This window comes from Octopus bimaculoides, chromosome Z (genome assembly GCF_046866305.1).
Source record: "Octopus bimaculoides isolate indiv1 chromosome Z, ASM4686630v1, whole genome shotgun sequence".
Lineage (NCBI taxonomy): Eukaryota > Metazoa > Mollusca > Cephalopoda > Octopoda > Octopodidae > Octopus > Octopus bimaculoides.
In genome coordinates, this window is record NC_142944.1 from 5519488 (window position 1) to 5547047 (window position 27560).

At 39.3% G+C, this 27560-nt stretch overlaps 2 protein-coding genes across 2 annotated transcripts; one reads left to right on the forward strand and one right to left on the reverse strand.

Annotated features, from left to right (window-relative positions):
* The first annotated feature begins 1449 nt into the window (after positions 1-1449).
* On the forward strand, positions 1450-2830 carry LOC149132123 (protein CFDP2-like). The gene is made up of 2 exons (XM_089365366.1): positions 1450-1512; positions 2363-2830. The coding sequence occupies exons 1-2, from the start codon at positions 1450-1452 to the stop codon at positions 2828-2830; spliced, it is 531 nt and encodes a 176-aa protein (XP_089221492.1).
* A 4063-nt stretch (positions 2831-6893) lies between these two features.
* Positions 6894-8025, reverse strand: LOC149132124 (protein CFDP2-like). The gene is made up of 2 exons (XM_089365368.1): positions 7858-8025; positions 6894-7373 (listed from the first exon to the last, which is right to left on the reverse strand). Exons 1-2 carry the CDS (start codon positions 8023-8025, stop codon positions 6894-6896), a joined length of 648 nt encoding a protein of 215 aa, XP_089221494.1.
* Between the last annotated feature and the right edge of the window lie 19535 nt (positions 8026-27560).

The window sequence follows — 27560 nt, forward strand, 5'->3', positions numbered from 1 at the left end:
TGAATGAAATAAGGCACTGAAATACTTTAAATCTGTTAATAAATCAAACTTGTGGGTTTTTTTTTAATGATATTACTAGAAGCTGGGACCACTGATGAGGTCGCTACTTTTGGTAGAAGCTGAGACAACTTCTGGTAGAAGCTGGGGGCACTTACAAAGTCGCTATTTTTCAGATATTGGTAGAAGCTGGTGCCACTGACAAGGTTAATGTTTTTCATTTCATTAGTATCTTGTTTCAACTGATGTATCAGATGAAGTTCTATCCTGGTGCCTGGCTATTCTAATATCTCAGACTTGCAATCACCAAGAATAATGTCATGAAGGTTTTGGAGTATCTAAAAATTTTTAAAGAGCCGAGTGTGGTTGATGCCAATGCCACTAGACTGGTCCTGTGACAGTGGCATGTAAAAAGCACCGTCAATGCCACCTGACTGGTTCTGTGCCAGTGGCACGTAAAAAGCACCATTCAAGTGTGGTTGATGCCAGTGCCACTAGACTGGTCCTGTGACAGTGGCATGTAAAAAGCACCATTCAAGTGTGGTTGATGCCAGTGCCACTAGACTGGTCCTGTGACAGTGGCATGTAAAAAGCACCATTTAAATGTGGTTGATGGCAGTACCACCTGACTGGTTCCTGTGCCAGTGGAACATAAAAACCACCCACTACACTCTCAGAGTGGTTAGCATTAGGAAGGGAATACACCTGTAGAAACTTTGCCATATCAGATTGGAACCTGGTACAGCCTCTGGTTCACCAGTACTCAGTCAAACTGTCTAACCCATGCCAGCATGGAAAACAGACGTTAAACGATGATGATAATGATGATGCTGATGACCCCCTGTTTCTCTTGGCATGATGAATGATTCAATGGGTATACATATCTCTATTTTGATTATCTATTTACTGATTTCCTCTTTATTTTCTTCTTTCACCATTTCTTACTGTTTACTTTGAGAATTATATTCTTTTTCTCTTAGATACTAAAAAGCAGTATCTAAGTTCTGCAAATGTGAAAGGCAATACGGTGGCAGACGAATTATCTGGTAAACTAAGAATTGGAAGTGTCTCAGATTTCTGGAATTTCTGTAGACAGTTTAAATATATACTTAAGATACAAAATAAAGTATTAAAAAAATAAAGAATTAAATTATATTTAAGAGATTCAGATTAATACACTTTTCGATATTTATTAATCCACTGAAGATATATCTATTATACAATATATACAATAAAATATTTACAGAGTGAAAATTGAAGGAAGAAAAGTAAAGAATATGGTTTTATTCAACAGATACGGCAACAAATTAATAGACTTTTAAAGCAAAGTGTTAAATTTTATTCAATCCATTAAAAAAAAGTGGAAAACAAAACTATTTTTAACTCGCCATATGAAAATTAAACAACTTTAAAAAATAGGGTTTGTGTATTCAATGCAGGATATTGCCCAATATGGTACACGATTTCCGTATTTCTGGATGCCGGATAACAAGGTCCTGTGTTGTATGTGTCAAAGTAGGCTAGTCATGTCAACTGGTTTTCTCATGGAAAGGTACTCTCCCTTATTCTTTTCAATCATACTAATACTAACTTTCTTCCAGCTGTTCATTCTTTTTTTCTGTCTGCTTTTATAAATAACCAAGGGAGATAACCATACTTGGATTGTAATTTAATTTAATAATTACATTAACCTTGACGAACAAAGCAAAGAACTATCGTTCATGCTTTTGTGTCACGTTTTTAAGATTACTGTTGTTATTATTAGAAGCTATCTAAATAATATCGAGGTGTTTATCTGTCGGTAGTCACTCAGTGCATCATTATTTTGCCAAGAATAATGGTGGAAAAAAATAAATTATAATATTGTCAAGTAATAAGAGCTAAGTAAATTATGATATAGCAGCTTCTACAGAAAGCTGTTTATATATTTTATAAAATATTTTTATATTTATAAAATCATTCACCTACACACATATAACTGTACCTGGAGAGGACACTCCAGCTTCACCGTTGATATGGTGTCAACACAACACGGAGAACAAACATATACGTGTTATAAGCCTTCACTCAATTGGCGTAATGTGCGGTGCCAGGGGTTGCTTCCGACGGTGGGAGAGATCTTCGAATCTCACTGGACAACTACCGCCCGCCCCAGGCTGGGCAGCCCCTAACCAGTAAGGTGTTGTCCCGTCACGGTCTGCCATCTTCATTGGTTGCATGGGAATTAGGAGAACATCCGACAAGCAGACCGTTAGTCACAGCACCAGTTAACAACAAAATAAGACCTTCAAGAAAGAGACCAGCTCTAAATCTGGGATGTTGGAATGTCCGGTCAATGATGCCCGCTTTTTCCCAAGATTTGTAGGATGTCCGTGACGCCAGGAAAACAGCTGTCATCAACGACGAGCTCAAAAGACTGGATATCGACATTACCACCCTGCAAGAAACACGGCTAGCTGGTGCAGGCACACTGAAGGAGAAGGACTACACATTCTTCTGGCAAGGGAAGAACTTCGACGAGCCTAGAGAGCATGGAGTGGGCTTTGCAGTAAGGAACAGCTTGCTGAATATGGTAGAACCGAACAGCGGTGGCTCTGAGCGATTCCTAACACTTCGCCTTAACACCACCGAAGGCCCCGTCAACCTCGTCAGTGTGTACGCTCCAACGCTGTCCGCCACTTCGGACATCAAGGATGAGTTTTACGAGAACTTTGCATCTACCACCAGGAATATAGCGAGTACCGAACAGCTTGTTCTCCTGGGCGTAATGTGCGAGATGGTCTTTTCAAGTCTCTCCGAGAGATCGGCTGTCCTCCAAAACTGCACCGCTTAATCGAGTCTTTCCACTCCAACATGAAAGGGATTGCGCAAAAGTATAAAATTTATATGAATATTTTCATCCTTTTTTTCGCACTTGTGAGATAGTTCATGGCATTGTATTTTTAATTCCCTCCAGAATAAATGTAATCTTTGATAAACTGGTAATGTTGAAAGGTCGTTCCAATCTGTGTTTTTCCATCCACTAATATCCATCCCCACCTACATACATTGATAAAATTAGAAATGGCAAACTGTGTCTTCAATGATGTGTTGACTAACGGGTAATTCTGACACCAGGAAAGGATGTGTGTTTGTGTTTGTGTAGTGTGGACTACTATTTTGCTTACACACACACACACACACACACACACACACATCCACATCCACACACACATATATATACACATCCACACACACACACATCAATGCACATATATATACATCTATATATATATATATATATACATCTTTGTGTAAACATACACACACACACTCACATATATATGTGTGTGTGTGTGTGGATGTTAGTGGATGGAAAAACACAGATTGGAACGACCTTTCAAACATTACCAGTTTATCAAAGATTACATTTATTCTGGAGGGAATTAAAAATACAATGCCATGAACTATCTCTCAAGTGCGAAAAAAAGAGGATGAAAATATTCATATAAATTTTATACTTTTGCGCAGTCCCTTTCATGTTGGAGTGGAAAGACTCGATTAAGCTGTGCAGTTTTGGAGGACAGCCGATCCTTCGGAGAGCCCTGAAAAGACCGTCTCTGCTGACAAGATCAAAGGCCTTGGTGAGGTCAATGAATACGACGTAGAGGGGCATCTGCTGCTCTCTGCACTTCTCCTAGAGATGGCGAAGGGTGAAGACCATGTTTACCGTGGATCTTTCAGCTCGGAAGCCACACTGTGATTCTGAGTAGATACGTTCAGCCAGCTTCTGTAAACGGATCAACAGGACCCGAGCGTAGACTTTACCAACTACGCTAAGGAGGGAGATACCTCTGTATTTCTTGCAGTCACTTCTTTCGCCATTGTTCTTGTAAAGGGTGATGATTTTAGCGTCCCTCATGTCTTGCAGCACGCTTCCCTCCTTCCAGCACTGGCAGAAAACCTCATGCAAGGGCTGTAGCAAGGTAGACTTGCAGTGCTTGATGAGGTCGCTGCCTGGTGCCTTGCCTGCGGTCAAACTGTCAACGGCCTTACTGAGCTCGTCTACGGTAGGCTCTGGATCGAGCTCTTCCATGACTGGTATGCACTCGATGGCGTCAAGGGCTGCAGGAGTCACTGTTGTCTCTCTAGAGTAGAGGTCAGAGTAGTGCTCCACCCATCTCTCCATCTGCCTGCCTTGGTCGGTAATGATTTCCCCGGTGTTGGATTTGAGGGGGGCGTTCTTGCTCTGTGTTGGTCCCAGTGCCTTTTTGATACCATTGTACATGACTGTGATGTTGCCTGTTGCAGCGGCCGTCTGAATCTTCTAGCTGAGCTCCGTCCAGTACTCGTTGGGGCAACGCCTGGCGATGTTCTGAACCTTGCTCCTGGCTGCCTTGAGAATCTGCAGGTTTTTCTCAGTAGGTGATCGCTTGTACTCTGCGAGTGCGGCGCGCTTGACCTCAATGGCGGGGTTTATCGCGGACAATTTGGCGTCAAACCAGTCATGTGGCTTCGAGGTTTTCTTCCCAAAAGTTGCAGGTAGGTGCGGTGGATTGTGTCTCGCAGAGTTTCCCACTTCTCTGTAGTGGTATCTCCGGCCTGCGATGCATCGTATTCTTTTTCAAAGGCCTCTGCGAACTGTTCCACAAGATCGAGCTGAGTCATCTTGCTAACGTCAATGCGCGAGGCCCCCGGCTTCTTTGCATTGTGGAACCTTTTTGGTTGCAGCCTGATATTGCAGCATACCAGGGAGTGGTCTGTGTTGCAGTCCGCACTGTGATAAGAGTGTGTATGGAGAACGTGTTTTATGGCAGCACGCCTGATCAGAATCAGATCTATAGGAAAGTGGTTATACACCATTAGGTGTACACCCGCTTTCCTATATTAAATTCAAAAGAAACAACGTAACGCTGACTCTGAACTGTCAACACAACAATATTTATTTACCGAGGAAATAGGCAGCCTTAATCTTGGTTGCTGAGACGCCTTCTGTGAGAGAGCTCTGTTGTTGGACGTCTGAGCTCATGGCCGGCCGGCCGAGAAAGAGAATGAAAAGAGCGGGAACGTTTTAGATGTTGAATTCCACGCATGCGCACGAGACAAGGCGTTACTACAGGGCTCCCCTGCGAGTGCGGAACGCACGAAAATAGAAAATTGGAGGAACGCCTGAGGCAGGATGGCCACTGAAACCACCCACAAGATGTGGCACAAACACACACAAAGAAAAATCAAAGAAATGAATGTACACTTGTGAGATACATGCATGCAATCTGAAAAGAAAGAAAATATATGAATGCACAAGTGTGTGTGTGAGAGAGAAAAAACTCAGAACATAGTAAAAGTGTCTGTAGAGAAAAAATCCAGTTCGTATAAGAGTTACACAAGATGATAAAATGTCCATACGCAGGAAGTTGTGGTCAAGGAGCAGAGCTGTAGTTGAGCGTCGATGCTGGGACTTGTGTTACCTGGTACGGAATATTCTATAAAAGTTACACAAGGAGATTCAGAATGTTAATACGCAGGAAGTTGTGGTCAAGGAGCAGAGCTGTAGTTGAGCGTCGGATGCTAGTTGGGACCTGTTACCTGGTACTGAATATTCTGGATGGTCTGTTGATCGTGAGTGGAAAACATCCACTCTAACAGAGTCGAGATAAAACCGCGCTTGTTGATGTTGGTTGCTTGTGTACTTGGAGAAATCATGTTGACGATGTTGGCAGTACGTTGAGTCGTATTGCTGATGGCGACGTCGGGGGGCGATGCTTGTAGTTCGTCGTGGTTGTTGATGTCGTTGCTGTAAACTGGCTGTGTTCTGTATGTGTGGTGGTAATGATGTTGACAGTGGTGTTTGAAAAGGTACGCTTTTTCAGACGGTCGACAGACACAATCTCTGTACGACCATTAGCGTCTACCTTGAAGAAATTCAACCCAAGACTGCGGGTTGGGCGAGGCGTGTAAGGAAGCCTTAAATTGCCTATGAAAACGCTCATCCATTCCATTAGAAGCGGGATGGTAGCTGTTGGTGCGTATCAGGAGAGAGAAATTGGACAGGGCGTCTATTTGAGAGGTACCGTTGAGTGGCATTGTGAAATGTAACTGTGCATTTTACTGCTATTTTCAGCAAGTAGAGGACGCTGTGTAAGAATGAATTGACGTCTCGTGAAACATGTAGGAAATTGCTCAAAAAGTTGTTAGGATGAAATAACCGTGAAGTTTTTTGTGTGAAAAACCGCAAAGGTCTTAGCCGTAAAGAAATTTTTGGTTATAGGTTTTGGAAGTCATTGACAAAATGAGAAACTTTAACGTAGAAAAAATTTTCTTAGCTTTTCACGTGTGTTTGATGAGAATGTAGAGGCAATCCTGATGTTGAACGTCGCGAAACATACGAATTCAATGGCTGTTGAAACGAGGTCTGTAGATCTTTTTAGCTCGGGGTACCAATTGTAGTATTGATTGGTCGCAGTTCAGATTTTCGGCTGCAGTCGTTCTTTATTCGGGGTCACCAATTATAGGAAAGTGGTTATACACCATTAGGTGTACACCCGCTTTCCTATATTAAATTCAAAAGAAACAACGTAACGCTGACTCTGAACTGTCAACACAACAATATTTATTTACCGAGGAAATAGGCAGCCTTAATCTTGGTTGCTGAGACGCCTTCTGTGAGAGAGCTCTGTTGTTGGACGTCTGAGCTCATGGCCGGCCGGCCGAGAAAGAGAATGAAAAGAGCGGGAACGTTTTAGATGTTGAATTCCACGCATGCGCACGAGACAAGGCGTTACTACAGATCCAATTGGTGCCAGTGCTTTTAGCGCGAGTGTCTCCAGGAGACCTTGTGTTGAGGCTTCGTTTTGAAGAAGGAGTTGGCGATGCACAGGTTGTGAAGGGCACAAAGATCGAACAGTCGCTGACCATTCTCATTGAGTTTTCCCACTCCAAACGGACCAAGGCAAGAGGGCCACGAGTCGCTGTCTTGCACCCAGTCTGGCGTTGAAGTCGCCCAGGAGAACAAGCTGTTCGGTACTCGCTATATTCCTGGTGGTAGATACAAAGTTCTCGTAAAACTCATCCTTGATGTCCGAAGTGGCGGACAGCGTTGGAGCGTACACACTGACGAGGTTGACGGGGCCTTCGGTGGTGTTAAGGCGGAGTGTTAGGAATCGCTCAGAGCCACCGCTGTTCGGTTCTACCATATTCAGCAAGCTGTTCCTTACTGCAAAGCCCACTCCATGCTCTCTAGGCTCGTCGAAGTTCTTCCCTTGCCAGAAGAATGTGTAGTCCTTCTCCTTCAGTGTGCCTGCACCAGCTAGCCGTGTTTCTTGCAGGGTGGTAATGCCGATATCCAGTCTTTTGAGCTCGTCGTTGATGACAGCTGTTTTCCTGGCGTCACGGACATCCTACAAATCTTGGGAAAAAGCGGGCATCATTGACCGGACATTCCAACATCCCAGATTTAGAGCTGGTCTCTTTCTTGAAGGTCTTATTTTGTTGTTAACTGGTGCTGTGACTAACGGTCTGCTTGTCGGATGTTCTCCTAATTCCCATGCAACCAATGAAGATGGCAGACCGTGACGGGACAACACCTTACTGGCTGGGGGCTGCCCAGCCTGGGGCGGGCGGTAGTTGTCCAGTGAGATTCGAAGATCTCTCCCACCGTCGGAAGCAACCTCTGGCACCGCACATTACGCCAATTGAGTGAAGGCTTATAACACGTATATGTTTGTTCTCCGTGTTGTGTTGACACCATATCAACGGTGAAGCTGGAGTGTCCTCACCAGGTGCAGTTGTATGTGTGTAGGATGGTGTGGACAGATGTAAGCCTGGACAGTGTGATATGGAGAACAGGCTGTTGCCCACGAAACTTGTCCCCTCCCTCTCCACCTCGTTGATGGAACCAAAGGAACAGTAGGACTGCCACAGTTTGGCATCAACGCGGTCGCAGAAGCTGCCAGAACGAAGTTGAAATAAGCATCGAGCTGCCTTAGGGGCTCCGACTCTGGATTTTTCTTTGAGGTTTACTCCTGAAGCCTGTAGTAACGCCGTGCGCATGCGTAGTCTCACGCATGCGTGGAATTAAACAAGCAAGCTTTCCCGCTTAATTCTATCTCTTTCTCGGTCGGCCGGCCATGAGCATGGACGTGTCAAGCAGTGTCTCCAGCATTCCAACTCTGGAGACAGTCTCTTTACGTGTTTAGCTGTCTCTCTCCATCTTTCGGACTTACGCTCGACAGCTCGCTTACATCTACATAACAACGTCCCAACAACTATGCTCACACACACAGAAGCTGTAACAACAAGAGCTAAAGATGTATATATTTACCACCCGAATAAATGTTGTTTAAGTTGATAGTCTAGAGCTCAGCGTTTCGTTATATTCTATAATTTTATATAGGAAAGTCAGGTATAACCAACTTTCCTATAAGCCTTTTCCATGACTGGATACTGCCACAAGGCAGCGGTGGAGGTTTGAAATAAGAGTTTTCCTTCTCCTAGATAGGCAGCCTTCTTAGGCTGACGAGCCCCAACTACCCGAAGCATTTGGTTTTAAGGCACCAGAGACCCGCCTTCGCCCCTTCTCCTGTCTGTAAAAGCAGTTCCGCCACGAGCAGGCCGAGAGTTGGACTTTGGTTGTCAGAGGCTTTCTGAGACATACGCCATATGGGAGCATTTTGTAAATAGTGGGCGCTTATCCCTACTACCACCCTCGGCTGTGACAACCTTCGGAACACACACACACATATATATATATATATATATATATACTTGTGCTTAGATATATGTACATATATATACTTGTGCTTAGATATATGTATATACATCTACGTATGTATATGTATATATCTTTATACATACATATATATATATATATACACGCACACACATCCTATATGTATATATACGTATATGTATATGTAAATCTTGTATGTATATATATATATATATATATATATATATATATATATATATATATATACATATATATATATATACACACATCCTATGTATGTATATACGTATATGTATGTACATATTTATATTTATATCTATATATAGATACATCTATATTTGTGTGTGTGTCTATATATATGTATATAAAAAGAAAAAGTATAAAATTTATATATTTTTTCCGCTTGTTTTTGCACTTTAGGGATAGTTCTTGTTTGGCATTGTTTTTTTATGTCCCTCCAGAAAAAATATAATCTATGACAAACTTGCAATGTTGAAAGGTCTCTATCCATCAACATCACTCATACACGCACACACTGGGGCTGCATGAAAATAGGCGAAAGACCTTGATGAAAAGTAATTCTGACACCCAGAAAGGATGTATGTGTGTGTGGGGCCAACTTTTTGTTTCTCTCAGTTTCTTTATTTTATGTTTGTTGACGATTTTATGATCAGATTGATAGGTACGTTTTCATTAATTTTTTTTTTTTAATATTATTTCTTTTGAAATGTATTATATAAATTCAGGGCCGTAATTCAATTCTTGTTAGTATGAATCAGGAAGCCCTTGGATGCAGAGAAGTTTGGAAATCAGAATCTGTCTGTCTCACTCTTCATTTTTCACTGCAGAGAGGTTTGAAAGAAATCTTTAATTTTATTTTCATTTTGCACACGCACGCCTGTACACACAAACACAGGCAGAATTTCGCACACACACACACCACATATCTGGCAACAGACTCTCCTGTACATTGTCTCACAATTCCTAAGACACCTACATCATATACTCTTCCATTAGATCCCACTATGGCTGGACGATATAGAATTGTTCAATCTGTCCTTTCCGTTTATGACATAATTCAAAGACATCACAATCTGCGAGACATTATTGTCATAACGAATAACGCGGATTCAACAAACCAATTCCTGGCATCTGTGGGATTGATCCACAATTCGTCGGAATGCTGTAATGAGCGGATGTACCTTAAAACGCGCAATACAATATCCGATGGGAAATTGTGGGGGTGTACTGTTTGTGGACGAACTCGTAGCATTAGGCGAGACTCGTTTTTCACGGAATCCCATCTACCATTGACTCGTTTCCCCGAGTTAATGTATTACTGGGCAGAAATGGAATATAAACAGAGTGTTGTGATGCGTCAAGTTGGAATTGGACCAGAAGCAATTGTCAACTGGTACAATTACTTCCGCGACGTTTGTGCTATGTGGTGCTTTGACCACATAGGAGATGTTGTTGTAGAGTGGCGACGTTACAACACCAGTAATACTTTTATGAGCTTCATAAAATGTATTAGACAGTATTATCCTGTATGATTTCAAAAACATGTTTTATGAAGTTCATAAAATGTGTTCCGTTGTTTAATTTAGCCTCAAATTCATGGGAATCTGTATAACTTTATATTCTCTTTTACTCTTTTACTTGTTTCAGTCATTTGACTGTGGCCATGCTGGAGCACCGCCTTTAGTCGAGTATATCGAACCCAGGACTTATTCTTTGTAAGCCTAGTACTTATTCTATCGGTCTCTTTTGCCGAACCACTAAGTTACAGGGACGTAAACAAACTAGCATCGGTTGTCAAGCGATGTTGGGGGGACAAACACACACACACAAACACATATATATACATATATACGACGAGCTTCTTTCAGTTTCCGTCTACCAAATCCACTTACAAGGTTTTGGTCGGCCCGAGGCTATTGTAGAAGACACTTGCCCAAGGTGCCACGCAGTGGGACTGAACCCGGAACCATGTGGTTGGTAAGCAAGCTACTTACCACACAGCCACATTATTATTATTATCTTTTTTTTTTTTGTAATCTGCATTTCTTTTTTTCTTTTTCTCCATGCGTCTTTCAGATCTTGTATCTTGTATGATTTTCGGAATTTTAAAATACCTTTACAAAATCGTCTTCTACACACGGAAGTAACCCGTGTAAGCAAAATTTGGTCTACTGTTTAATTTTTAATTTGTCTTTTTTTTTAATGACTTTTGAATTGGTAATCATTACATCGAAAGTTTGAACCAAATTAAAAAAACAAACAAAAAAACAAATTGCTACCACGCACAGTTAATAACATTTCCATTTCCTTCTCTGAAATTTGCATCCACAATTTTCAAAACAGAAGTGCATTTTACAGAAATAAGAGAAATGGTTAGAACAAACTCTAGCTACTTATACATATGTAGTGAATTCATTTGGACATAGATTAAATTCGAACCTAAATCAGTAAATTCCTGCTAACGAATCAACTGCATTGTTCTTTGAGTTACTTTCATCACATGGCTTTGCTAAGTCAATCGATGTGTTTTCCATTTAACTTAAAACCTTTAGTGGGTCTACACGGACACCACACGAAAACAATAGCAATCACGGTGGTATACCTCTATTTCTACAGTCGGCCGAAATCAAGAAGTGACAATGCCACCTTCACGTTCTCTATTGTCAGCATCGAGCATTACCTACTCTTTCTCTCTCTACTGACAGAATGACAACAGAACACATCTCGCTGTCGACTAAAACCAGCGAGCAAAGCTCTTGTTATTACACACAACATGGTTCACTGCCAGACGGCTTCGACAATTGGTGTTAGACCGACGTTATTAGAATACATCAACCACAACGATACAACGATGTGTCCAGAATGTGATTCGAACACAACAACCCTGTCACAATTGTTGACTCCTACAGAATTGCAGTCTCCGTTACCTTATCCATTACAATTTGGTGAGCTCGACTTCAAAGTTATTGCTTCAGCATCGCATGACCTCTTGAAAAAAAATTACAGTCCATGCCAGTCGCATCAACAAGAATTACACAACACGAACTTTCACGACACACAGTTTTCAGGGTAATTTTTCAGTTCCATTGTCACACAACACGAAAGGAAGGAAGTCACCGACTCAATGGACACACACCAATTACTTTCCATATGGCAGACAATATACTACAATTCGATGCACAGATCCACTAGGGAAACGGTTGCCCCACATAATTGCAACATTTAGAACATCTATCCAACCAAGAGAACAAACCTTTTCTCACTTTTCTGCATAGACCTTTCACTATAACCAACCAGGTTTTGTCACTTTTCGTTACTCATTTTGTACTGTCCACTCCTTTTGCTGCACAGTACAATGTTTACACATGCATATATGCGTGTTTGCACCCAGTTTCTGTGCACAACTGTAGACTCTTAACTTTTTTTTCTTTTACATGCAACTCATTTCTCATGAGAAGAATATCTCCTCCTCACTTTATAACTCTCCCGTCTTTCTCTTACTATTTCACCATCGTCGCATCAACAGACATTATTCTATCAGTCCCTTGCATGATGCCAGAATGGTGAGAACAGGACAAGCAGAAAATTAAGGCTGCACAGTAGCAGTCGAGAAGGCAAATGTAACGGTTAAATATAAAAAGAAAATTGTCTATAACTTCGTCCACTGTCATTATTCCATTGAATCAACCTCATCGTTTTCTACATAGCAGACTTTTACATAAACATACATGCAAACAACAAGCAAAAACAAAAACAAAAAAAAAACATACCCCCTCTCTCTCTCTCTTCCTCTCCCTCCCTTACACGCACATACACATGTATACGTACAAAAAAATGTATGCAATAGGTGTACGTAAGTATGTGTTTGTGTGTGTGTGTGTGTCACTGAAGCCATTCACATACACACACATACATAACAACCTGCGTACGTGTGAGCGTGTGTATGTAGCCATACATACATACATACATAACCCCCTCTCTCTTTTTCTCTCTCACACACATACACACACCAGCAACATTACACTCTGTCTCTTCACACACTAACAAAAGAACTTCACATACACACACACACACGTGCGAACTACAAAAGATTTTTCCTGATCAAATCGCGCTCTCTCTCTATCTCTTTCGCTTTCACACCGACTTCAAAAGACCCCCTTTCCCTCCAACCCCATATTTTTTTTACGGAAATCGCCGATGTTATTCAGAAAAGTAAATAAACACACGTGGTTTTAAACACGCGAAACGATAATGTAATCAGTATGCGTGCGCACAACGAGAGGAAGTTATGGGATCTAGTACCGAAAGATCAACTATGTATAAACATACATACACACACACATATATATATATATATGTGTGTGTGTGTGTATCGTTTGTAGAAAACAAATCTGGAGAAGCACACTCTGCAGAACAGTTAATATTATAATGAGGAGGCTTGTTTATGAGGTATCCTGGGTATCTCACCCAGGGCAACCCAGAAAACCAGTCTCCTCCGTTATACATATATATATCACGTTCGGACATTTTAATGCGTGGGATATTACTGCATGTATTAAGATAAACAATATTGCACAGTGTAGCCCATGTGCATGTATTTAATAAATGGATATATTATTTGTGAAATATGTGTTTAACATTATTAACCATACCTTATTAACAATACACTAAGAAATTTAAGAAATACAAGTATTTTATCTATGACGCAGCCTCTTCGAGGTAGTTTAACCTAATAGAAATTGCAGCCAAATCCCGCTCCTTAATACAGTTGCCATTACGCAAATACACTTGAGAGTCATGGCTGAAACGTTTTTGGTTGTAGATGTATTCGATCAGAATTGATGCCGAAGTTTTAATATTTACAGCAAACACTTTATTGTCATATCAATTCACAGTACAAACTTTATATCATCGTATCAATATGATACAAACACTACTATTATAACTATATAATACTAACACTATACTGTCATACCTGTATATGCAGTGCAACTACTATCATACTTATGTAAAACCGACACTATATATAATTATACAACATTGTACTATCATACCTATATACATAGTACAAACACATTTATATTTTGCATGCTTTGTGGGTTACTAGTATTTAAGATGTGGAGAAGTGAGACCTTCAAGCTTCAAAGATACATAGAGGACATTGTAATAATGATAGAGAAGAGACAGTAAAATCGAGGGACAGGAGCATGTCTATTAGTGATTGAATGCCAATCATCTGAGTGGGACTTCACTTAGGTGCAGTCCAAAGTGTTCGTTTAGCACTAGATACTATCCTTGATGCGGGGGCACTTTTCCACTGTGAACCCCACTTGAGATTTGTTAAGTATCAGCAGCTGTTGGGGATTGGAATAACTTCCGGCCCAGGCGAAAAGAGCCAATATTTTCTATGCAATCGTAGCTATGCTAAAGATGTGGTGTTTTTTTCCAGGTGAGATCTAAGATGATATTAAATCCTAGCATTTGGAGTGACTATAGCAGCTCTTGTGGAGGCAGATGGCTTAGTGGTTAGGTTGTTGGACTTGCGATCCTAAGATTGTGGTTTCGATTCCTGCACAAGGAAAAACATTTCATTTCATGTTGTTCCAGTTCACTCAGCTGGTAAAAATGGACCCGGGTCCCATCCAGGAAGGACTATATACACCAGAGGAGCTGGGGAAACTTGCCTTATACTCCCCATATAGTAATGTGGATTAACCTATTGCAGCCCTAGCTGTACATGTCTTGAGTGGGTGTAGTGAGGTAGTGTTTTCTTGATATGAATAATGCTTGAGTTTTTTTTTTTAATGCTAAAAAAGAAACGGTATGGTCTCAATGCCAACAATAGTTGGCATGGTCTCAATGTTCTCCATGTCTTTGTTTATGGAATCAATATGGACAATGTATGGTCAAGGAAAAAAAATGAAAAGTTGTGTTGTTTACATAAAAACGAATATTGCTGCATGTTGCAGCAAATAGAAGGTTGTTATAGGAAGAAGAGAATCGGATGGTTTCAATCAACCCTGAAGGATACTAGAGTTGATTAAGGATGAGATAATAAAACGAGCCACATCAACAGCATGGTATAATTCTGATTAACTCTTTTGTTACAGTATTTCTTTTGAGATGCTCTGTGTTTCTTTCAATTAATTCTAAATATAACAAAGAATTTAGTAAAATAACTTCATTATCATTAAGCTAGTGTTAGGAACATAAATTGTGACTAAGGTTTGGTGGAAGATTTTCATTCAAAACTTATGAAAACAAGACATTTGTACCCAGAGCCAGAGGCAGTTTCAGCTGGGTTAGTATCTAAAGGGTTAAGAATTGTTTCTCTATTATATATTTTAACCCTTTTGTTACCATATTTCTGTTGAGATGCTCTGTGTTTCTTTCTATTAATTTTAAATATAACAAAGAATTTAGTAAAATAACTTAGTTATCATTCATCTAGTGTTAAGAACATAAATTGTGACTAAGGTTTAGTGGAAGATTTTAATTCAGAACAAGACATTTGTACTCAGAGCTAGAGCTAGAGCTAGAGCTAGAGCTAGAGCTAGAGCTGGTTTCAGCTGGGTTAGTAATGAAAGGGTTAAGAAATAAGACATAGAGCTCATAAGCAGGAAATTTTGTGTTAGACACAATCAAAAGCTTTGGTGACATTTAGAGCCTCAGCATTGCTTTCACCAAATTTTTCTAAAGAAATTGCCCACTGGTGAATGGCATATAAAAATTGGTTTCTTGCAGAAGTTGTGCTGAGGGGAAAGAGAATTTCCAGATGTTAAGGAATACCATTGTTAATAGCTGTCGCCATTGTTTTAGAGATGTTAGAATGGGAAAATAGTTGGATGGGTCAGAGGGGTTACCTTTTTATAGAATAGGACATATTTGAAGCATGTTTCTAAATGTCAGAATGTATCCTTGTAGAAAATGACAGATTAAAGAGTTTGGGGAATGTAGGAGCAAGTTGTGGTGCATATTGTTTGAGTGTAATGGAAAGGACATTGTCATAAATGGTGGTATTGTTTATTTGAAACAACCAGAAATATTTCTTCATTGGTGTGTGGGTTTGTGAGGAAAGAAACCTATTGAAGTGGAAGAAGGTAGATTTGGAGGAGAATGGCCAAAGATGTGTAGTGTACAGTTAGATGCAAAGCAGGTGGTGAAGGTAGAAGCTTTCTTTAGGAAGGTACATTGTTGTTTAGACAAGGAGAAAAAGAGGATTCTAAGGTTGGTAGAGATCCTTTTGGCAAGGGACAAGAAGGATTAGTTACAGTTTGGGAAATGGGGGAAATTTTTAGGGTCTTGTGATACACAAAGGCATCTTTTGCATATCAGACCAGGTGAGTATAGTATGGGGCTGGAATACAAAAAGAAGGTAAAGAGATGGGAAGAGCAAGGAATTCATCTTCTGAGATGTCTGTGAGATTCCTAAAGAGTTGTGAGTATTGAAGTCACCAAAAAGGATGACTTCAGAGAAGGGGGAGGAGAGACAGAAGAAGTCCTTAATATAGGAGGAGAACTGGTCAAAGGGTTGTTTATGGTGTGAGTAGTTCAAGGGGTGATAGAGGAAGACGTACTTGAAGGAATGTATAGAATTGTATTTTTTATCTTTTACTTGTTTCAGTCACTGGAATGCATCCATTCTGGGGCTCCACCTTGAAGGGTTTTTAGCTGAATAAATCATTCCCACAGCGATCTTGCGTTACCAGTTCCAAAGCTGTCACTTAAATCACGTGTTTATTTACATCACATCAGCCTTTTCCGTAAAGGGGTTTTAGGGTTAGGGAATTCCGTCCCTAACCCTAACCCTAACACTAAAACCCTTTTACAGAAAAGGCCGATATGATGTAAATAAACACACGTGGTTTAAATGACAGCTTTGGAACTGGTAACGCAAGATCGCCCATTCCCACTACTTTTCATTTTAAACCTGGTACATATTCTCTGAGTCACTTTTGCTAAGTTACAAAGTGGTGCTGGTGTTGATGGAAAAACACAGAGAGACACATACACACATGTGTGTTTATATAGATTGATAGATAGTTAGGGTAAATCCCAGCTGTTTCCTCTTGGAGCTCATCTGCTTATTCCATTATTACAATCAATATGTCTCCATAGTTACTGTTGTATGTAAATTAAAGCATAAATTAAAATTGATAATTATGGAAATATTATTTGCAGTTGTTGGATAACAAAATGGGAAAATGGAAATTTTTTTGCATTAGTTATTTACCATTACATGTATCTCATTTGTTAATAATTACAAAGGGTTCCATGCTATATAGACATGTAAGGAATTTCCTGTTAGAAAATCTTCAGATAGAGAAAAATCATATAATGTTCCTTTGTAATTCTTATTACCAAATGAAAAATGTGCAATGGAGAATAAATAATACCAAAATATTTCCATTTTCTTGCTTTGTTATATATACTGATGAGTTGTCTATAAGGCTAAGCACTTTATGGATGTGAAACTATTGGTTACTCTATGACTGGCCATATAATTAACTTCCTATAAATACATTACTGCTCTAATGGTTAGAGAGTGCTTCTTTTTAAGATATATGATCTACTGACAATATATATATATATTTATGTATATATTATTAATAGAGCTGCAAAAACGTCACAAAAATATCACAAAAAAACACTGCTACTCAGAGTTTCACGTTCCCCTTTGTTGGACAATTGTGATTCAGAATCACAACTGTCCGACGAACGGGAACATGAAACTCTTAGTAGTAGTTTTTTTGTGATATTTTTGTAATGTCTTTGCAGCTCTATTAATAAAGTATACTATTTTACCTTCAGTATTCAAGTAATATTTTCTCCCACCTTGTTTCACATTTACATGCTTACTCTGGTATATATGTATATCAGGTTAAGTAGAAAGAAAGCAATGCTCTGAAACATGAAATTCATCGCAATATATTTCAACAATGCACTAATTTTATTCACCAAAGTAAGAACAATTACAATCAACACATTTTTGCCAACGAGTTACAAGTTTGTTTATTCCAGTAACATAAAAATCTGGAGTTCTGGAGCTGATGAACTCTTTGAATGCACTTTCAGCATTGGTCTGATTTTTGAACTCCTTCTCTCGCAGGAAACCATCAAGGTGCTTAAAAAAGTGGTAGTCGGTAGGAGAAAGGTCTGGGGAATAAGCTGGGTGGGGAAGAACTTTGTAGCCAAGTTCCTTCAACTTCCAGAGCGTTATTAGTGAAACATGTGGTTCATCCATACACATCGCATGACCATACCAGTGCAGTCGTCTCTCTTGCATACCACATCTGATGCCTCTTATGCCCAGTTTTTCTCTTAAGACACTTATGTTCTGTCGTACATACACACTGACATTACACATCCAGCGAAGCATACGAGCTTCATTTCTTTCAAGCCTATGCTTGTCCTCGGCAGTCACGGCCCATGTTTCACTGCTATGTGACATGGCTGTTTGCACACAGGCATCATACAGTCTGCCTTTCACTCTGAGGGAGAAGTCCTTTGTTACCAACAGAGGTAGGAGCTCTGAATTATGCCCAGCCTATTTTTATACTAGCAGCTATGCTCTCAGAGCATGCGTCTCCATTACTGACTTGGTCACTTAGATAACATATATATAATATGAGATGAGGTGGTGAAGCACGACTTTCAAACGTTGGACCTCACAGAGGTAATGACAAGAGACCAAGACCTTTGGAGATATGCTGTAATTGAGAAGACCCGACAAGTAAAGTGAGATCGCAGCTGTAGCCTATACCAGTGTCACATAACCGGCCCATTTAAAAGTACCCTTGAATCATTGGTCAATATGCGGCGCTTGAGAAGACTTATTGAGTCAAGTGAAATCAAAATCAAAATCAAATCAAGATCGAAATCAAATGGAAATTGTAGTTGTGGCTGATGCCAGCTCCACCTGAATGGCTCCCCATGCCAGTGGAATGTAAAAAGCACTATGCGAACGTGTTTGATGCCAGTCCCCCCTTGACCGGCTCCAATAATGGTGGCACATAAAAAGTACCATCCAAACATGGTCGATGCCAGTACTGCCTAACTGGCTCCCATGCCGGTGGCACATAAAAAGCACCCACTATACCCTCAGAGTGGTTGGTATTAGGAAGGGCATACAGCTGTAGAAACCTTGCCAGAACAGATTGGAACCTGGTGCAGCCTCCTACCTTGCCAGTTCTCAGTCAAACTGTCCTACCCATGCCAACATGAAAACAGACGTTAAATGATGATGATATATGTATATCATCATATATATATATATATATATATATACCGTAAATCCTCGAGTATAATCCACACTTTTTTCCCAAAATTTAAGGGTCAAAATTTCTAAAATATTTTCTAAGCAAAATTTTCTAAGTGATAAATATGTAAAGGCAATTTATTTTATATTTATTTTTCACTGCTATTTCTTTATTTTCTGCAAAGAGCACAAAAAAGCTACATGTTTGCATTATGTTATATACACAATAATAATAAAGGACGTTACCGTATATACGTTTACAAACCAAGGACATTATATAGACCTCCTTGACTCAAGTTAGAGAAGGGGTGCATATTATACACAAAGTTTAGGTTTTTCAGAGGTACAGGCCCCTAAAAATCCCGTGTATACTCAAGGAGGATTTACAGTATATATATAGAAATCGAAATCGAACCAAATTCGACAACTGGCACCCATGCCAACCTTTCCTTCATTGGACACTAAACTCTGCTTGCGAAGACCTGTTGGGGCAAGTGAAATCGAAATCGTAATTAAACCAAATTCGATGACTAGCACCTGTGCCAGTGGAGCACTAACAGCACCGTCCAAGCGGGATCATTGCCAGAGCAGCTGTCTGGCACCATTTGAGCGTGACCGTTACCAGTGCTGCCTTACTGGCACTTGTGCCGGTGGCATGTGAAAAAACATTCAAGCGAGGTTGTTGCCAGTGCCGCTGGACTGGCTCCTGTGCAGGTGGCACATGAAAAACACCATTTTGAGCATGGCCGTTGCCAGTACCACCTGACTGGCCCTCGTGCCAGTGGCACGTAAAAGCACCCACTACACTCTCGGAGTGGTTGGCGTTAGGAAGGGCATCCAGCTGTAGAAACTCTGCCAGATCAGATTGGCATCTGGTGTAGCCATCTGGTTCACCAGTCATCAGTCAAATTGTCCAACCCATGCCAGCATGGAAAGCGAATGTTAAACAATGATGATATATATATATGAGAAAGAGAGTGATAGAGAATATAACATGTTTGTATGTAGGTGAATGACTTTATACCAATCAATCAAGTAGCATTACTTTGAATGTAACAGCAGCACCATCCCATATGCAGGAGCAATATGCTGTTGTAGATTTCTTTTTAGCTTTATAAAAAATTAACTTGTTGTTGAAGGTTGAAGCATTTTATGGCTCTGAAGAGAAAATCTAGTCATCGTCATGCAGTCTTTGTTGTGAGAGTACATTCAGCTGGAAGTTCATCAGTGATGGCAAGTCTAAGTATTTGTAGTAACCTTGAAGTTTTTAGTTGTGTGCTGTGTACGGTTTAGGGAGAAGAGTACTATAATGTTTTCTTAATAATATATAGTGATAAGGCAGTGAACTGGCAGAGTCGTTAGTGCGCCAAGCAAAATGTTTAGTGGCATTTCATCCGTCGCTATGGTCCGAGTTCAAATTCCGCTGAGGTTGACTTTGCCTTTCATCTTTTCAGAGTTTTACTTATTTTAAGTACCAGTTGAGCACTGGGATCGATGTAACTGACTTACATTCTCCCCAGAAATTGCTGGCCTTGTACCAAAATTTGAAACCAATGTCATGTTAGTGATTCTGTCTTTGTACTTTTGAAGGGAAAGAGTTTGGCATGATCCCACTGGAAAATAATTTAAAGGTTTCTGTTCAAAGGATTAATATGGGTTTGGTATATTGTGTCTAGTTTGTATGTGGATGACACCTGAGTTTGGAAGGTTAGAAAGGAATAAAAAGTGGTACAATCAGTGTAGAGGTGAGCATTGTTGAGACAATGATCAGTAGATCATTGAGGTATAGAAAGAAAAGTGCAGAGAATAAATAAAAATCCTTTCCAAGATCGAAAGAACATGGGTCAAAAAGAGTTCTGTCAGCACATACTGTGATGGTGTGATCTGATTGGACGCTATAGTTCCAAGACACAAAGAAGAGATGGAGCCTATTGGTGGACAATTTTGCCAAGAAATTCACATATCAGACATTAATGAAAACTCTATTGACACTGAGAACAACAACAACAACAATGTGAATGACATTGGAGAGCAAATCTCCACTAGAACTGACTTTATGGAAAATACTGTGGTCATTAACAAATGAAATCAATTAAAGATATTGGAGAGGATTTTTGTTAATGGAGTGAGTACAGTAAAATGGTAGGTAGCGGAAAATAAAGGAACTGTCTTAATTTGTAAGGATATTTTAAAACTGACTGAAATTTCAGAGGATCTCTGGTATGTGATTCAATTTTGGAACATTCTCTTACATTTGTTAAAATCTTGATATGATGGTTTGTTGTGTCTTGAAAGAGTCATTATGCCACTGGTTCAATTCCACTTCTCTATCGTTAGTCAATTGGTTAAATATCTAACCAACTAACTAATAAATTGTTTGTTTAATGAGCTGGTTAAATAGTCAATTGGTTATTTGTTAGTCAAAATCTTTTCATTGACTTAGTGACTTGCCTTCTCGTTCCAAGGTCAGCAAAAAGGTTTTAATGATTCAACTTAACTACCAATTTTTTATTCTGAACCTGATGTCAAGCAAATATGTAATAGAATCTATTTTGTTTAACCAATTTGTGATAGTTTTAAGTGTCTTTAACAATTGAGAACTGACTGACACTTCATGTGTTGCAACACTATATATTTAATGTTATAAGCAGGAACCAGAAGCATGTGAATGGCCCACCTTGTGCTCATAAATATATATCATCCAACAATGTGTAGCAATACAGCCAAAGCTGAATCTTCTGAATGTTACTAAATGTTTTAGTCTTACTGACCATAAATATTGGGTCATCCCATAAATAATGTGGTTTTTTTTCAATTGCATGAACTAAAAGTTGGAGGGGGATGGGATAAACTACCTGCATCAACTTGCTATAAAAGCAGGTAGTAATTTTATCTTGTATTTATTCCTAGTTCACGTTTTAAAGAGTGCAGTTCAATTTTAACAGTTATTTTTTCAAAGCTATAATGAAAATGGCAAAGGAGCAAATTTGGCATATTTTGCTTTATGAGTTCAATAAAGGCAACAACGCAATGGAAAGTGTGAGGAATATTAATGCAGTATATGGGGATAGGACAATAAGCATAAGCCAGTGTCAAGAGTGGTTCCAGAAATTCAGAGCCAGAAACTACAGCCTAGAAGATGAGCCTCATCCTGGAAGATCTGTAGAGCTCAACGAGGACGTCCTGCAAACCCTGGTAACTGTTGAAGAACTAGCAGAGAAGCTTGGATTTGGTCATTCAATCATTCATAGATACCTGCATGGCATTGGAAAATGATCCTCTTTGGTTTCAAGAAAAAAGGTGTTCTTCCATCAGGATAATGCTCAGTAAAGATGATATTCCAAAGGCTGGAGCAGTTTGAATGGGAAACGATGCACCACCCACCGTATTCACATTGCCCCATCTGAATATCATTTATTTCAAAGTCTTCAAACTCACTTGGATAGAAAAAGTATGAATTCTGTAGACAAGGTCAGAACAGTACTGGAGGAGTATTTTTCATCCAGGACAAGTGAATTTTGGAAGATGGGCCTTGCAAGTCTACCAGATAGATGGAAGAGTATTGTAGAAAATGAAGGAGAGTATATTTTAGATTAAAAAAGAACTTTGTTTATCTTAATTTTGAAAAATAAAAGAAGTATAAAAAACTGCATTAATTATGGAATGACCCAATACTTAAGTATGTCTGAGAACATAACAAACCTTATTATTTTTTTAAGGTTAGTATCTATAAATAAGAATACAAAATTGTTTAAGGCATATTCAAACCCATAAGAAAGTGATTCACTGTAATTTGTCCTGAAGAAAATTTCTTGTTGTAGACAAATATAGATGTAAATACACCGAGTCTGTTCACAACGCTCACTGACCAGACTGTTGGATGCATGAATTTTGGAGTGGTTATCTCCTCTTCAGGTACAGACACCAGAAAAGCAGACATTATGAACTGACATGTGAGCCAACACATTTGAACTGGTGACAAGTCTGTATTTATACACATCAATGCTTAGCACTGTCATCCCATATCTAATTTACAGTGAGCTGTGGAACCGCACAACCAGTCATTGAACCACGATGGGAATATCATAAGAGGGATCTGCATCTCATGTCAGTTCTCAGTGTTTGCCTTTCCAGTCTCTATGGCTGAAGGGGAAATAATCACTCTGAAATGTATGCATCCCACACTCTGGTTATAAAATGCTGTGTGCTGATTCAGTGTATTTACACCTGTTTATCAACAACGAGAAATTTCTTTCATGGAAAAACACAGCAAATCACTTTCTTACAGGTTTGAATATTCCTCAAGCATTTTTGAACTAGTAACAAGTTTGTATTTATTCACATCACTACTTAGCACTACCACCTTCATATACTATAAATAAGAATGCAGGATCTGAAGTACTACAGCCTTCTCCTATTGCAATGTTTCCCTATCTTTCAGCCTAATCTGCTCTGCTATTAGAAACACATTCACTTTATTTTTTCATTTCAGGCGGAAGTGGAGGAATTATCTTCAAGGTGTGCTTTCAAGTTGTTTTTATTTTGACAAACATAGTTTTGTCACTTGTGTTCTAAATTAGGCCAAAGGAATTTGTGCAATGCCATTGATAACGTTTCACAGATGGACCTGAGTGTTTCAATATACACTCCCATTTAGACAAACTTTTCTTTCCTTTGACTCTAAGCAATCGTTATATTCAGAGATGTGTGGAAAACATGGTACAATATCTTATGTCCTGATTTTATGAATCACTTATCAGTTAGATAATATACATACAAGCACAAACACACACGCATGCAAATATATGTTTGTGTGTGTGTGTGTTTGTGTATAGATATAGATAAAATAGGTAATGACCATTATTTATATCTTGTCTATAAATATATATATGCAGGGTGCGGCAGAAAGGTTGCCCCGATTTTAAAGGTTAATAAAAAACAAACTCTTCAACAACAAATTCACAATGCTCTCCATTCCAGGCCATGGTGGGCACCACCTGAAACAGTAAAAGAAAACAGCATTTAATGAACTTCATAGAAATACAAAGTTCTTTCATGCATCTTCATGCATTTGTCTTTTATTAACCTTTGAAATCAGGACATCCTTTCTGCTGCACCTTATATATATATATATATATATATATATATATATATATATATAATTATATATATATATATATATATATAATATATATATGTGTGTGTGTGTATATATAGGTGCAGGAGTGGCTGTGTGGTAAGTAGCTTGCTTACCAACCACATGATTCCGGGTTCAGTCCCACTCAGTGGCACCTTGGGCAAGTGTCTTCTACTATAGCCCTGGGCCGACCAAAGCCTTGCGAGTGGATTTGGTAGACGGAAACTGGAAGAAGTCCGTCGTATATATGTATATATATGTATGTGTTTGTGTGTCTGTTTGTCCCCCCCCCCCCAGCATCGCTTGACAACCGATGCTGGTGTGTTCACGTCCCCGTAACTTAGCGGTTCGGCAAAAAGTGACCCGATAGAATAAGTACTAGGCTTACAAAGAATAAGTCCTGGGGTCGATTTGATTCGACTAAAGGCGGTGCTCCAGCATGGCCGCAGTCAAAATGACTGAAACAAGTAAAAGAATAAAAGATATATATATATATATATATATTCTTTTGTTCTTTTAATTGTTTCAGTCATTTGACTGTGGCCATGCTGGAGCACCGCCTTAAAGAGCTTTAGTTGAAGAAATCAACCCCAGGACTTATAAGCCTAATACTTATTCTAGCAATTTTTTTCCTTGACTGTACATCATTCACATTGACAACACATGCCAGCATCTGTTGTCAAGCAGCGTCATGGCATGTGTGTGTGTGTGTGTTGACAAATAGACACACACACACACATATATATATATATATATATATATATATATATATACATGTGTATGTATATACATATATGACGGGCTTCTTTCAGTTTCCATCTACCAAATCCACTCACAAGGTTTTGGTCAGCCTGAGGCTATAGTAAAAGACACATGCGCAAGGTAACATGCAGTGAGACAGAACCTGGAACCATGTGGTTGGGAAGCAAACTTCTTCCCACACAGTCAACCAATGGTTTGACAGAAAACTGGTAAGTCAGGGGGGTTCTGCACCAGGTTCCAGTCTAATCTGACAAGGCTTCTATGGTTGGATGCCAACCTCTCCAAGAGTGTAGTGGGTGCTTTTTACATGCCACTGGCACAGGTACCAGTTATATATTTAGATAAAGATAGTCATGGCTAGTTTATGGATAGATAGATATAGGTATAGATATGTGTGAGTGTGTCATATGTGTGTGTGTGTGTTTGTTCTCCACCACTGTTTGACAACTCGTGTTACTGTGTTTAGGTTCTTGTGACCTTGCAGTTCAGCAAAAGAGACCGTTAGTGCCTCATACTGAAAGGGCATTTGGTCCATAAGAGAAAATGTAAGAGGGCTATTGTCTCATTTGTAAGGACATTGTGTTATTTTTGGTAAGAGGCTTAGTGCCTCATTGTAAGGACCTTGAGTACAATGGAACATTAGTAAGAGGTTTATTACCTCAAATTGTGTGTTTTGTAAAAGAACAATGTTTTAGAGAAGCAGCGATCGGCGGGTGTCATCTGCATTCCCTCATTAATACCATTTTTTTTCATCATTCATTTCATTAATGTCATTGTCCAGCCTGCAGCCTCCACTTCTATGTAATGCCTTGATGGCAATTTGATTGAAATAAAGTAGCTTACTTACGAACCACATGGCTCTGGGTTCAGTCCCACTGCATGGCACCTTGGGCAAGTGTCTTCAACTATAACCTCAGGTCGACCAAAACCTTGTGAGTGGATTTGGCAGACGGAAACTGAAAGAAGCTTGTTGTATATATGTATGTATGTATGTATGTATGTATGTATGTATGTATGTATATATATATATATATATATATATATATATATATATATATATATATATATATATGTATATCTGTGTGTGTGTAAATTTGTGTATGTGTTTGTGTTTGTTCCCCCACCATTGCTTAACAACTGATGTTGGTGTGTTTATGTCCCTGTAACTTAGCGGTTCGGCAAAAGAACCAATAGAATATATTCTAGGCTTACAAAGAATAAGTCCTGGGGTCGATTTGTTCAACTTAAGGTGGTGCTCCAGCAAGGCTGCAGTCAAATGACTGAAACAAATAAAAGAAAAGGAATATATATCATCATCATCATCGTTTAACGTCCGCTTTCCATGCTAGCATGGGTTGGACGATTTGACTGAGGACTGGTGAAACCGGATGGCAACACCAGGCTCCAGTCTGATTTGGCAGAGTTTCTACAGCTGGATGCCCTTCCTAACGCCAACCACTCAGAGAGTATATATATATATATATATATACATACATCTTTTACACATCCATATATATAATAATAATAATAATAATGAAATTATTGTGTATAGTGCTCAGGTGCACTGCAACTCATCAAAGGTGTTATGTACAGTAGATAGAATTATGTAGAAAAGTCAGGAAAGTGAAGTGTATGAGTCATGATATACAGGTGTGCATGCGTAAGGAGGGGGAAGGAGATGTCAGGTGTATAGTGTTGGTGAATTTCAGGAAGCATGGAAGGTTTAAAGGATGCAATGTCTTGGCAACTAACAACTGATGCAAGTAGTTTGTACCATGCTTCAGCAATTCTGAGTGTGAAAAAATGTTTCTAAAAGTCATGGGAGCTGTGCTGTTTTCTGACTTTGTAGGCATTCCCATGTGTTAGACATATGGAGCTCAAAAAGGTGCTCAAGGTGGTTGTTGGCACAATGGTTAATGATTTTGTGGGTGTTTACCAAGTTAGTTGCCAGATATCTTTAATGTATCCATATATGTGTATATATATATATATATATATATATATATATATATATATATATATATATATATATATATATATATATATATATATATATACATACACATACATATATATATATATATATATATATATATATATATATATATATATATATATATATCATCATCATTATTGTTTGATGTCTGTTTTCCATGCTGGTATGGACTAAATGGTTTGACATGGAGCTGGCCAGCTGGGAGCTGTCCCAACTCCAACTGTCTGTTGGGGTATGGTTTCTATGGCTGGATGCCCTTCCTAAAACCAAGCACTTACCAGAGTGTGTTGAGTGCTTTTTGTGTGGAAGACAGAGATTTTACTTAGCTTGATGCATCTTATCAAATAACAGCAAATTACCACATCTTCTGATCCATTGTCATTTCCCCTGTGAGTATTCGCATCAGAAGATCCTTTCTCACCACTTCATCTCACGTCTTCCTGGGTCTACCCCTTCCACAGCTTCCCTTCACAATTAGAGCTTGGCACTTCTTTATGCAGCTCTCATCCTCCATACACATCTCATGTCCAAACCTGCGCAGTCTTCTCTCTTGCACACAACATCTGATGCCTCTTATATCCAGTTTTTCTCTTAAATCACTTACACTGTCATATATATACACACTGACATTACCCATCCAGCAGAGCATGCTAGCTTCATTTCTTTCAAGCCTTTGCAAGTC